The sequence below is a fragment of the Papio anubis genome, chromosome 11, assembly GCF_008728515.1.
Source record: "Papio anubis isolate 15944 chromosome 11, Panubis1.0, whole genome shotgun sequence".
NCBI lineage: Eukaryota > Metazoa > Chordata > Mammalia > Primates > Cercopithecidae > Papio > Papio anubis.
This window is the reverse complement of record NC_044986.1, coordinates 14,095,331-14,109,069: the sequence shown is the minus strand read 5'-3', so window position 1 is coordinate 14,109,069 and position 13,739 is coordinate 14,095,331. Positions and strand designations below refer to the sequence as shown.

Genomic DNA, 13,739 nt, shown 5'->3' with positions numbered 1-13,739 from the left:
GCCTCAGCCTCCCGAGTAGCTGGGATTACAGGCACCCGCCATCACATCTGGCTAATGTTTTCATTTTTAGTAGACATGGGGTTTCACCGTGTTGGCCAGCATGGTCTCAAACTCCTGACTGACTGTGAGTGATCCAACTTACGGTTGGTTTATTAGGTCCAGAACCTTCATTTCAAACTTGTGACCTATTTTTTTTCTGGCAGCAATTTCTCTGTTACTTATAATTATTTTGTCTCTGTCACAATTCGTTTAGGTAAGGAGCTATGCTACTAGATGGTCTGGTGGAAATATCATTAGCATGTATCTGATGGTTTATAATTCAGCTTTGTCAGTCAGTGATAGGATTACTTTAAATCGTAATACGTTTGGTGAGCTGAATAATGACATATTTACCGATGGAATGAACAGCCATCTTTTCTGACCTCCTCTGCCACCAACACGCTGGCCAGTAGAGGGACGTACCCTGGCTGGCTAAGGGAGTCCCCGGGATCCCCCACTGCCAGAAGCCCGGTTAGTCTCTTCACTTTGTATCAGGGCTGTTCCACTCTGCTTGATATGTCATTTGCAAACAACTACAGTCTTCAGCTAAAGTCATTTCACAGGGACCAAAAAAGATCTCACCTGCTAAAAACATTATTTTAGAAGTCTACACCCAAAATGAAAACACCATAGACTATACTAGGTTCTCACAGCTGAATGCACTCAGTAGTCACTGTGCTGAACTGAATGAAAGAGTACTTTGGCCAGGCCCAGTGGCTCACCCTTGCAATCCCAGCACTTTGGGAGGCCAAGGTGGGCAGATCACTTGAGCCCAGGAGTTTGAGACACAACTGGACAACATGGTGAAACCCCACGTCTACAAAAAGCACAAACATGAGCCACGCATGTTGGTGCGTATTTAGAATCCCAGCTACTTGGAAGGCTGAGGTGAGGGAATCACCTGAGCCTGGGAGGTTGAGGCTGTAGAGAGCTGTGATCACACCATTGCATTTCAGCCTGTGCAACAGAAGGAGACCCTGTCTCAAAAAAAAAAGAAGAAGAAGAAACTAATAGTAAAAAGCATTCAAAATTGAGGCCTTGAAAAGGAGTTTTGGATCAGAAAATTCAATTTTCTAAATCCATTCTTGATGAAAGTAGTCCTTAGCAATGAAGACTATAAGGACATCTGCTGAAGTGGGAGAAGCAGGGCTTCTCTTAACCCCAGAGAGGGGTGTCCACTGACCTCTGTAAGTGCAGAGCAGGCTGGGAGGGGAGTGGCCCCCAATCAGCACACACTGGGAGGGCAGATATTGAACTTGAAGGACAGGATCTCACTCTCAAAGGTGCCTAGCACTTGTCAGATGCCTGTCTGTGGCAGTCAGCTTCATGGGTCACCATAGCAACAGTACCCAGTTATTTAATCCAGCACTCATCTAGTTGTTGCTGTAGGGGTATTCTGCAGACATGGAGCACATCTGCAATCAGCTGACTTTAAGAAAAGCAGGTTACCACCAAGCACAATGGCTCACACCTGTAACTAGTACTTTGGGAGGCCAAGGTGGGCAGACCACCTGAGGTCAGGGGTTCGAGACCAGCCTGGCCAACATGATGAAACCCCACCTCTACTAAAAATACAAAAATGGGCTGGGTGTGGTGGTATGCACGTAATCCCATGGTGGTAGCTGGTAATCCCAGCTACTCAGGAGACTGAGGGAGGAGAATCGCTTGAACCTGGGAAGCAGAGGTTGCAGTGAGCCGAGATCACGCCATTGCACTCCAGCCCGGGTGACGGAGCAAGACTCCATCTCAAAAAGAAAAAAAAAAAAAAGAAGGTTACCTTCCACAATGTGGGTGGGCCTCATCCAATCAGTTGGAGGCCTTACAGGCAAAAACTGAGGTTTCTCAAAGAAGAAATTCTGCCTCAAGACTGTAGCAGCAGCTCCTGTCCAAGTTTCCAGCCTCCAGGCCTGCTCTGCAGATTCCCACAATTGTGCAAGCCAATTCTTTAGAAAAAATCTCTTAATAGACCTGTAATCCCAGCACTTTGTGAGGCCAAGGTGGGAGGATCACTTAAACTCAGGAGTGAATGGGAGGGACAATGGAGACAGAGGTACATGCTTTTCTTCTGAGAGATTTCAAAAGGAATTGGGGGCCAGGCATGGTGGCTCACACCTGTAATCCCAGCACTTTGTGAGGCCAAGGTGGGAGGATCACTTAAACTCAGGAGTGAATGGGAGGGACAATGGAGACAGAGGTACATGCTTTTCTTCTGAGAGATTTCAAAAGGAATTGGGGGCCAGGCATGGTGGCTCACGCCTGTAATCCTAGCACTTTGGGAGGCCAAGGTGGGTGGATCACTTGAGGCCAGAAGTTCGAGACCAGCCTGGCCAACATGGTGAAACCCTGTCTCTACTAAAAATACAAAAATAAGCCAGATGTGGTGGTGTGTGCCTGTGGTTCCAGCTACTTGAAAGGCTGAGGTGGGAGGATCGCTTGTGGTAGGGAAGCAGAGGTTGCAGTGAGCCAAGACTGCAGCACTGCACTCCAGGCCGGTGCGACAGAGCAAGACCCTGTCTCAGAAAGAAAGATTATGTACATATATCCCATTGGTTCTGTTTCTCCAGAGAACCCAGACTAATGCCCCGTCTTTTACACATCAGGGGGCAAAATGAAAAATTTCTCTCTCAGCACGCTAAGGAAAGATGGGTAAAGAAAGGTTGAAGGTAGACATGAATTTGTCACTGGCTTCCAAACAGAAAAGTCAAGTCTTTGTCCAAAAGGCAAGCAGCTATAGCTCCATCGTGTCTCTTACCTTTGTCCCAGCAATTGTGGAATGGCCCAGGACATTGCCTTCCTTGTCCATGACCGCAATCCCCTTAATGGATTCAATATTTCGGGACATGTAGACATTCATTCCACTGGCTTGCACTGTAGATGTAAAGAAGTAAAGAACACCCAACACGGGGGTGAGTCTTGTTCCAGCAAAGGAACCTCTCTTTGGGTGTCTGCCTACTGCAAGCCTCTTTCTCTGACAGCTGGCCTTTCTCGACCCTCAGGTGGACACCTGCCACAGGCTGGGCCAACCAGGTGCTCTCCTGGGGCTGTGGAATTAGGCTCAGAGCTGCTGACCACTCAGTCTTGGATCCTGACCACAGCCTGGGACCAGCTTCCAGCACCCCTGCTTCCTTACCGGATTCCAGGAGAAACCCTGGGATCCTGGAAACATATCCCTCACCTTTGCTTAAGTTGTAAGGTTTCCTTTTCTTTTTGAGACAGAGTTTCACTCTTGTTGCCCAGGCTGGAGTGCAATGGTGCGATCTCAGCTCACTGCAACCTCCGCCTCCTGGGTTCAAGCAATTCTTCTGCCTCAGCCTCCAGAGTAGCTGGGATTACAGGAACCCGCCACCAGGCCCGGCTAAGTTTTGTATTTTTAGTACAGACGGGGTTTCATCATGTTGGTCAGGCTGGTCTCGAACTCCTGACCTCAAGTGATCCGCCCACAATGGCCTCCCAAAGTGTTGGGATTACAGGTGTGAGCCACCATGCCCAGCCAAAGCTGTAAGGGTTCTATAACACCATTTCCTCAATTTTACCACTGACATCAGTCTGCCAACTCTTCAAACTGCTATGATTCCCAAACTCAAATTTGGAGCATGACATAGTAAACTTGCAGGCTGGCAGAGTCAAAATATTCAGCTAATATCTCTGTCACCCCACTGGGTTGGAATCCCTATACTAACCATTTGCTTGCTGTGTAACTCTAGGCAAGTTACTTCACCTCCCTGTGCCTCAGTCTCCTCATCTGTAAATAGGAATAATAATATTTCCTATCCATAAGTTGTCGGGATTAAGTAAAATAATGTATGTAGAACGTTTATATAGATAATCTTTAAAATGTAGGGCCGGGCGTGGTGGCTCATGCCTGTAACCCCAGCATTTTGGGAAGCTGAGGCAGGCGAATCACTTGAGGCTGGACGTTCAAGACCAGCTTGGCCAACATGGTGAAAGCCTATCTCTACTAAAAATACAAAAAACCAATTAGCTGGGCATGGTGGTGCATGCCGGTAATCCCAGCTCCTCGGGAGACTGAGGCAGGAGAACTGTCTAAATCCAGGAGGCGGAGGTTGTAGTGAGCCGAGGTCACGCCACTGCACTCCAGCCTGGGTGACGGAGCGAGACTCCGTCTCAAGAAAAAACTGTAATTTGCGTTTCCAGTCTTGTGTTCATTCTTTGGCCATTAATGTGGGTATTTACAGAAAGTGTCACCTCTCAGAGCAAGGACCTAATTTGGGCTTTGGGGGCCTGCAGGGCCGCAAAGGCCACCTGTCATCAGTCACAATGTGCCAAGGCAGCCAGGTGCCTCTGGAGATGAAGGAAGGCTCACAGACCACAAAGACAGCCCCCACCCAGACTGCAGGCTCCAGCCCTTCTTGCTCACCGAGGAAGACCACAGGTAAGAGTCTCTTAATCCAAGGGTTAGTCAGGCCATACTTCATCTGGATAAAGTGAGGCACTACCTAGAAAAGAAGAGAGAAAAATCATTATTTCATGGGACTGAAAAATCAGCAGAACCTACTCACTAGCAGAGAGGCCGCCCTGACCTAGTTCCTGTTACAGGTCAGACCGCTGCCAGGGCCCTTCATGTATTTTTCAAATTCCTGCAACATGGAGGTCCTCTCCCTGTTCATCTAAGGAGTCAACAGGGGCTTAGAGAGAGGTATGAAAGTTGTCGAGAGTTGGCCAGGTGCGGTGGCTCACGCCTGTAATCCCAGCAATTTGGGAGGCCGAGGCAGGCGGATCACGAGGTCAGGAGATCGAGACCGTCCTGGCTAACACGGTGAAACCCCGTCTCTACTAAAAATACAAAAAATTAGCCGGGTGTGGTGACGGGCGCCTGTAGTCCCAGTTACTCGGGAGGCTGAGGCAGGAGACTGGCGTGAACCTGGGGGGCGAAGCTTGCAGTGAGCCAAGATTGCGCCACTGCACTCCAGCCTGGGTGACAAGCAAGACTCCATCTCAAAAAAAAAAAAAAAAAAAGAAAGTTCCCGAGAGTCACAGAGCCATTAAAGGTTTGAGCCAGGATGAAGGCCCAGGCTTGTCTGATGCTAACATCTCCATCTTTCACCAGTACAGTGTCCTGACATCCAAAGCAATACACAAATTATATAACACAGTTTATATAACATATTTATAACACACAATTTATATAACAATTTTTAAAAAGATAACAGTACTGGCCAGGTGTGGTGGCTCACGCCTGTAATCCCAGCACTTTGGGAGGTCGAGGTGGGCAGGTCACCTGAGGTCAGGAGTTTGACCTCAGGTGACCTGCCCACCTGGCCAACATGGTGAAATCCCGTCTCTACTAAAAAATACAAAAAATTAGCTGGGTGTGGTGGCGCGTGCCTGTAATCCCAGCTACTCGGAAGGCTGAGGCAGGAGAATCACTTGAACCCAGGAAGCAGAGGTTGCAGTGAGTTGAGATCATGCAATTGCACTCCAGCCTGGGCAACAGAGTGAGACTCTGTCTCAAAAAAAAAAAAAAAGAAAATAGAAAATAGAAAAAAATAAAAAGATACCAGTACCATGTATATGCCTGGAAACTTAGACTATTAACATGATTATTTTGGGATAATAGGATTACAGGCGACTTTTATTTCCTATTCATACTTTCTAAATTGTTTAAATTGGAACATAAATTTGTAACTAGAATAAATAAAGCTTCCTGGATTCTGAGGAATAAAGAAGATTTGACAGATTCTAAAAATACTTACTCCTAAGAAGGTTGAAGAAGCAATGGTTCCCGCCATTAATAATGATCTTTCTAGTGGTTTACAAGTCTAAGGAGAAACAAAAGTACTTATTTAGCAAATACCACAGTTTTATCCAGCAAGGATAATTTTAAAACAAATACATACAACAAATTCCAAAAGAAATAACAGAAAACCCCACACCCTCTGAGTCTCATAATACTCACATAACTTCTGTTTCCATTGATGCTGTTGAACGCTGTCATGTAGGTATAGAGGAAAACCTACCGAGAGAGGGGCAAATGGATCGCAGTTTGGTTTCAAGCATCACAGAATTTAGTAATCGTGAAACAGGAAGAATGGCTACCTGAGGTAAAATCACGGACTTGATCCCTTTTGGTGGCATCATTGACAAAAATACCTTTTAAGAAGAAAGTGGAACACAGTTACAAGTGTTTCTGTGGAGGGAGAACTTGCGGTAGCAAAGAACTTCCCAGGGGAGACGGAGAATTGAGCCCCACAGAGCTGGGGCAGGAGAGGCTGGTGGTGGGTACAGGGGCTGCCAGTTGGTAGACAAGGTTGAGTGAGAGCACCTGCCAAGCACCAAACTAGCAGCTCTAAGGACATCCAGGAGCACACAGCAGGCCGTCTCAAGGGCCTTAGTCCAGCAGGGTGGCTAAGATGTACACATCTGTTAGCTGGGCGTGGTGGCTCACTCTTGTAATCCTAGCACTTTGGGAGGCTGAGGTGGGAGAATCACCTGAGGCCAGGAGTTCTTGACCAGCCTGGCCAGCATGGTGAAACCCTGTCTCTACAAAAAACACAGAAATTAGCCGAGTGTGGTGGTGCGCACCTGTAATCCCAGCTACTCAGGAGGCCAAGGCAGGAGAATCACTTAAATCTGGAAGGTGGAGGTTGCAATGAGCCAAGATCGTGCCACTGCACTCCAGCCTGGGAGACAGAGCAAGACTCCGTCTCAAAAAAAAAAAAAAAGAAAAAAAAGAAGAAGTAGTACATATTTGCTAGGGGAAGCAGACAGGAGCCGGCCTGTGATGTGGACAAGTACCTCCTGGGCTGGGAGTGGTGGCTCACGCCTATAATCCCAGCACTCTGGTAGGCCAAACTGGGAGGATCCCTTGAGCCCAGGAGTTCAAGACCAGCCTGAGCAATGTAGCAAGACTCTGTCTCTGGTAAAAATTAAAAAATTAGCCCCATGGTGGCGAGTACCTGTAGTCCCACCTACTCAGAAGGCTGAAGTAGGGGGATCGATTGAGCCTAGGAGTTTGAAGTTACAGTGAGCTATGATTGCGTCACTGCACTCCAGCCTAGGCAACAGAGCAAGACCGTATTTTACAAAACAAAAAACGCTCCAGGCATGGTGGCTCATGCCTGTAATCCCAGCACTTTGGGAGGCCAAGGTGGGTGGATCACCTGAGGTCAGGAGTTCGAGACCAGCCTGGCCAACATGGCGAAACCCCGTCTCTACTAAAAATAAAAACACTAGCTGGGCGTGGTGGCGGGTGCCTGTAATCCCAGCCACTCAGGAGGCTGAGACAGGAGAATTGTTTGAACACGGGAGGCAGAGGCTGCAGCAAGCTGAGATTGTGCCACTGCACTCTAGCCTAGGCAACAGAGCGAGACTCTGTCTCAAAAAACAAACAAACAAAAAAACAAAACAAAAAGCACCTTCCGAGGACTAAGGTGGGAAAGCCCCACGGGGACAATGCCAGGTCCCACGGGGACAATGCCAGGTCCCAGGTGAGGGGCTGTGTCAGACGAGGACTTGGTGGCGAGGGGTTTGTGCAGGGAGCGCATCCTAACTCACTGGCCGCTTCTCCAGTGCTCTGCGCATACTTGGTGTTCGGGAAAGGGATGACCTTGCCAAGCTGTGGCCTTCCAGAGGCCCGGATGCCTGACTGGGAGGGTGTGGGGAGGGGGAGGGAGTGGAGACAAGGACATATGAATGGCAGCCACGGGTTATCAGTGGGGGTCCACAACCATCTATCAGGCAGTCATGGGACAGGGGTCTGGAGCTGGAGGGACACAGCCGAGGTTAGGAGGAGAGTGGCCATCTTCCCAAGCTCCTAGTCTCCTAACGACGAATGTCTGCTTGCTCACCGTGGGCGCCATGAAAGGCAGGAACGCTGGCAGGAGAAGAGAGGAGGTGTCAGTGACCGCAGTTGCCCAGGCAGAGGGGGCCAGAAGGGACCACCCACCTGAGCACCTCTTCCCCAGCTTCCAGAAGGCACAGACCTCAAAGGACTTTTTCCACTCATTCTTTTTTTTTCTAATAAAATGGTGGGTCAAGGTCTTAGCGCTTTGGTAGGCTGGGGCTGGAGGATGGGTTGAGGCCAGGAGTTTGAGACCAGCCTCCATTTTGTAGAGGTAGTGAGACCCCCATCTCCACAAAACATTTAAAGAAGGTTATGGCAGGATGACCCTGTGGTCCCAGCGACTCAGGAGGCTGAGGAGAGGAGGATCCGCTGAGCCTGGGAGTTGGAGGCTGCTTTGATTATGGTGCTACTGTACTCCAGTCTGGGTAACAGAGTGAGACCCTGTCTCTAAAAATGATAATAATAATAATAAAGTATGTACATAAAATTACTATAACATGGCCGGGCATGGGGGCTCACGCCTGTAATTCCAGCACTTTGGGAGGCCAAGATGGGCGGATCACAAAGTCAGGAGTTCGAGACCAGCCTGACCAACATAGTGAAACCTTGTCTCTACTAAAAATACAAATACAAGCTGGGGATGGTGGTGGGCGCCTGTAATCCTAGCTACTCGGGAGGCTGAGGTTGCAGTGAGCTGAGACTGTGCCACTGCACTCCAGCCTGGGTGACAGAGTGAGACTCTGTTTTAAAAAAAAAAAAAGAAAGAAAGAAATCCTGCTGGGGGAAAAATAATTGAAGCAAAGCAGGCAGAGTTTTCTTTTTCTTTTTTTTGTTGAGATGGAGTCTCACTCTGTTGCCCGGGCTGGAGTGCAATGGCTCGATCTCAGCTCACTGCAACCTCCGGCTCCCAGGTTCAAGCAATTCTCCTGCCTCAGCCTCCCAAGTAGCTGGCACTATAGGCATGTGCCACCACAATGCCCGGCTAAATTTTTACATTTTTAGTAGAGATGGCATTTCACTATGTTGGCCACGCTGGTCTCGAACTCCTGACCCCAGGTGATCCGGCAGGCAGAGTTTTCTAAGTGTTAGAAACTACATCTTCTCAACCCACTTCTGAAAATTAGAGCCGACTCACCTGCAGGTCGAAAAAGCTTGGGGATCAGGTTGCTGCTGTCGGGATGCACTGTGGCCTTCAAGAGGAGAGATGCAAGGTTAGATGCAAGAGGAGAGATGCAAAGATGTCTGGTTTTGTTATTTTAGGACACTAAAAATTAGGAAGGGACTGAAACTTACAAGACTCCGCTTCCAAGCTTCTTGTATCTTAAAGGAGAAAAAAGAACAGCTTTGTTTCATTTTAAATATTGTTTAAGAGACAAGGTCTTGCTCTGTCACCCAGCCTGGAGTGCAGTGACACAATCCTCACTCACTGCAGAGCAGCCTCGAACTACTGGGTTCAAGCGATCCTCCCACCTCACCCTCCTGAGTAGCTGAAACTGCAGGCTCATGCCACCATTCCCAGCTAGAGATGGGGTCTCGCTATACTGCCCAGGCTGGTCTTGCACTCTTGGCATCAAGTCATCCTCCCAAACCATTGGAATTACAGGGGTAAGCCATCACACCCAGCTTAAAAAAAAAAAAAAAAAAAAAAAGGCTTTTAAAGGTGGCTCAGCACCAAAGAATCTCTTTGCCAGTCTCATTTCTGGGACCACCTTTGCTCTATCTTTCAGAAAGTGAAGTCCAGAGCTGTTTTCCACCACATCGACAGAACAAATCAAAATCAATGGATCGTATGAATAAACAAATGAACTAATGGCAAGCAGAGATGAGCCACACAGAGAAACTGACCAGAACATTAAAAAGTCCTGTCTCTACCCTTGGAGAAGACCAACACCTAACTTATGCCTCAGATGAGTCCCCGAATCCGGCTTGCCTCTGGCTCAGAGCAGAGCAGGCCGTGTGCTGACGACACACCGTGCCATAAGCCAAGTTACTTGCAACAGAGCCAAGCTGTCAGCCCAGGGTCCCCAACACATTCTTAGAAAAAGTAAGTTAAATATGTGAGCTCTCCAGAGGCTGCCTTGAGGAACTGGTGTCTGTGAGCTCCAGAAAGCCCCACACACTGCGAGGTAGATAAGGAACCTCGACAGGCTCGTTTGAGCCTATCAGCAGGAACACCGCCTGCAGTGCAGAATGAATTCTGACGTCAGAGGCCTGTCTGAATTCTGGAGTTTGCCATGGGCCTCCAGGAATCAGCTGCAGGGAATCCCCACAAATGTCCACTGCATAGGAAGAATCTTACTGTCTGGTTTATGGGACAAAATTCTAACTACGTTTTAAAAACTAACCCAGTTTTGCAAAGCTGGTCCTCTGGGCAGTATATAACAATGACAGCATTAATAGCCAATAGAACAGTGGCTCCCAAGGGAAGGAAAAAAGAAAGAAAAGAGATGGAGAGAGAGATTAATGGCCAAATTCCACCTGACCATGCAGGCAGAACCATCTGAGGGCAACTACACCCAGCCTTCAACCAGCCAGACCTGGGCACATGGAACATACCCTTTGGTCCTCCGAGGCGGGGTTGGAAGCATCTTCATTTGTGCACAATAGTTGCCTCGAGTTTTCTATACTTTCCTAAAATTAGACATCAAGAAATCAAGTAATGATCTCAAATTGTTCAGGTTTATCCCCAGATGTAGGAATCACCAGCTCACTCACTAGCATGCACTGGACTTCAACTGCATGCCTGATTTCAAGCCACAAGGTGCCCTAGGCTCTCTAGCCATTAGGATAGCCCTGAGTGCCATTCAGATTTACGCCTTCCTCTTCCTAGATGCTCCAGCAGCTGCCCGCAATCGTGCTGTCACCTCCCCCACTCTCTGATGTCAACTGTCTCACTGAATGGTTACCACCATCCCCTGGCTATGCATGTCAGAAACCCGGAAGTCTTTCTCCCTCACCCACTTCCACGTCTAATCAGTTCAGTCTTACCTCTTTTTCTTTCTTTATTTTCTTATTTTTTTAAGAGACAGAGTCTCACTCTGTTGCCCAGGCTGGAGTGCAGTGGTGTGATCACAGCTCACTGCAGCCTCGAAAACTCCTGGGCTTAAGTGATCCTCTTGCCTCAGCCTCCCAATTAGTCGTGACTACAGGCACAACCCACTACACCTGGCTAACTTTCTATTTTTATTTGTACAGATAGGGTCTCGCTATATTGCCCAGGCTGGTCTCAAATTCTTATTCTCGAGAGATCCTACCATCTCAGATTCCCAAAGTGCTGGGATTATAGACACGAGCCAGCCTCCATTTCTTAATTTGAGAAAAAATAATTCAATACAAAAATTACAAAGAATGGCTATACACTATAATCCCCTCACCCAGAATTAACAACTGTAAACATCTGGTTATATTTGCTTCTAATTTTATTACATTTTATTTCTTTTTTTTTTTTTAAAGACAGAATTTCACTGTTGTCGCCCAGGATGTGACCAGTTTAGCCAGTCTGTCCTCCATCATGTGGAAGATTTGTTTCTCTCTGAATCACCAGCACCCGGCCTGGGCCTGATATTACCTGTTAAACAAATGTACGCTTTTCTTTTTCTTCTTTTTTTTTGGATGGAGTTTTGCTCTTGTCACCCAGGTTAGAGTGCAGTGGCGCGATCTCCGCTCACTGCAACCTCCGCCTCCTGGGTTCAAGTGATTCTCCTGCCTCAGCCTTCCAAATAGCTGGGATTACAGGCACCTGCCACCACACCCAGCTAATGTTTGTATTTTTAGTAGAAATGGGGGTTTCACCATGTTGGTCAGGTTGGTCTAGGACTCCTGACCTCAGGTGATCCATGTGCCTCGGCCTCCCAAAGTGCTGGGATTAAAGGCATGAGGCATGGCACATGGTCAGATGTATGCTTTTCTTTACCCCTTCCAATCTGACAAGCTCATTCAGAAGGAATACACACAATAATATATGCAGATTGTTATTTCAACTGCTTTTAAAAGGGACATGTGGGCTGGGCCTGAGGTCAGGAGTTGGAGACTAGCCTGACCAACACGGAGAAACCCTGTCTCTACTAAAAATACAAAATTAGCCGGGCATGGTGGCGCATGCCTGTAATCCCAGCTACTCTGGAGGCTGAGGCAGGAGAATCGCTTGAACGTGGGAGGCAGAGGTTCCTGTGAGCTGAGATGGTGCCATTGCACTCCAGCCTGGGCAACAAGAGCAAAACTCGGTCTGAAAAAAAAAAAAAAGGGACACGCGGTCTTTAAGTTTCAAAATAAAATGTGAAATTCATTAGCTCTGAAGACAATACTTACAACTGAAATGAACACATTTGTAGGATCTAATAATTCTGTCCATAGAAGAAATCGTCGAATAAAGGACTTATGAGGGAGAAAAGCAACAGAGAGGTTAATAGCAGCAGAAAAATAAAGACATAGTAGTAACAGTTGGCTTTTTTTTTTTTTTTTTTTTTGAGAACCTGCCAGGGTCTGTGATCTGCCTTTTACTGGCATCAACTCCTGGGATCCTCCCAACCTCTCCATTCTCCAGGTGAGGAAGCTGAGGCTTAGAGGGACTCATGAATGTACTCAAGGCAACACAGCCAGTAAATGATTCAGAAGTCTCTGCCCTTAACCGCTCAGTATCAATTGCCCTTGAGGGCGAAAATCCCAGACTTTGGGGTTCAAATGGTCCTATGTTCATATCTCACATATGACCTCGAAGCAACGGCCTAGAAGATCTCAAAATCTGTGGCCTCACTCTCTGCTTGCTATAAGGCTTCACTCCAGTGAAAAAGGATGGACGCCCCATTAAGGGCTCAATGGTGCAGCTGGGGTCACACTGGGTAAAGGAGGTTTGCTCCAGCAAACCCCAAACTTTGTAGTGGTTCTGGCTTTAAGCCCTGGTTCTGCTGGAGCAACCGGAGCTCACTGTCCCTTCTCAATTTCCCCACCTAAAAAAACAGGGCTGGACCCCACTTTAGGAGAGGCCTAAAAGAGAACCCTGTAAAGCCCTGCTCCCTGATTCGCCACATGCGGCTAAACCCAGATGTGCTGCGAGTGTAACAAACGCTGGATTGGAAGACTTCGCACCAAAAAAATGAGTAAGATATCTCAGGAATGTTTTGTACTGATTACATGTTGAAACGTTAGTATTTTGCACCTGCTGGGCTAAATGTACTGTATTGTTAAAAATTTCACCTTTTCTTTTTATCTTGTTTAACGTGGCTACTGGAAAATGTTTAATTGCCTGTAAGGCTCACATCTTATTTCTATTGGACGGTGCTGCCCTAGACGCCGCAGGGAGGTGAGTCCTGCTTATTTCCTGTCCAAGGGTGGCTTCCCAAAGCCTCGGGGCTCTCACCGAGAGTGGCTGGGCTTACCAAGGTGGGAGGGCCTGTTTCTCCCCAATCTGTTGCTCAGCCACAGCTCAGGGAGTAGGGAGCAGCCACCTGCGCAAACTGGGCCCCTCCAAGAGGGCGATCTGGAGGATGACGTTGCGGTCATGGGCAGCTTGGGTTTCCCCTGCGTCCCCTCCCGCGCCCTAAGGGGTGAAGGCCGGTGGTGCGCGTACCCCGCACAACTCCGGAACGAGGAAACGGAGACGGGGGGCGCCCACGTGGCCTGGCCAAGGTCACCGGGGCCAGCCCGACACCACGCGGCCCGGCCCGCCCCCTCCCCGCCCCCAGCCGCACGGGGCCCGGGGCCGTACTTGGCGCACGGTGGTGATCCAGAAGCGCACGTTGGGCTCAATGAAGGCGGGGACGGCGTCGCTGCATCCTAGGAGCAGCCCGTGTTGCGTTTCCTCCTCTTGTTCTAGGGACATCTTGTGTTGGCTAGAGTGGCCGCCGCCGCCAGGCCGCGCGCGGAGGAAGAGCCGGGCGGCGAGCCCCGCCCCTGGCCG

General features: G+C 48.5%; 1 protein-coding gene across 5 annotated transcripts in view; it reads right to left on the bottom strand.

Annotated features, from left to right (window-relative positions):
- The window catches only part of SFXN4 (sideroflexin 4), a 33,072-nt gene extending 19,333 nt beyond the window's left edge, over nt 1-13,739 (bottom strand). For 3 of the 5 annotated variants that reach the window (XR_001891592.3, XM_017944376.3, XM_017944375.3), the window contains exons 1-11: nt 13,548-13,738; nt 12,152-12,217; nt 10,400-10,474; nt 9,137-9,163; nt 8,979-9,033; nt 7,848-7,873; nt 6,097-6,150; nt 5,957-6,013; nt 5,754-5,819; nt 4,418-4,496; nt 2,792-2,907 (exon numbers count right to left, since the gene is read on the bottom strand). Coding sequence is in view for 4 of the 5 variants with exons in the window: in XM_017944376.3 (XP_017799865.2) it covers nt 2,792-2,907; nt 4,418-4,496; nt 5,754-5,819; nt 5,957-6,013; nt 6,097-6,150; nt 7,848-7,873; nt 8,979-9,033; nt 9,137-9,163; nt 10,400-10,474; nt 12,152-12,217; nt 13,548-13,661 (735 nt within the window). In the remaining variant the exon portion in view is untranslated. Of the gene's footprint in view, nt 1-2,791; nt 2,908-4,417; nt 4,497-5,753; nt 5,820-5,956; nt 6,014-6,096; nt 6,151-7,847; nt 7,874-8,978; nt 9,034-9,136; nt 9,164-10,399; nt 10,475-12,151; nt 12,218-13,547 lie in introns of all 5 variants that reach the window. The other 2 variants (XM_021943737.2, XM_021943736.2) reach the window with 2 other exon arrangements.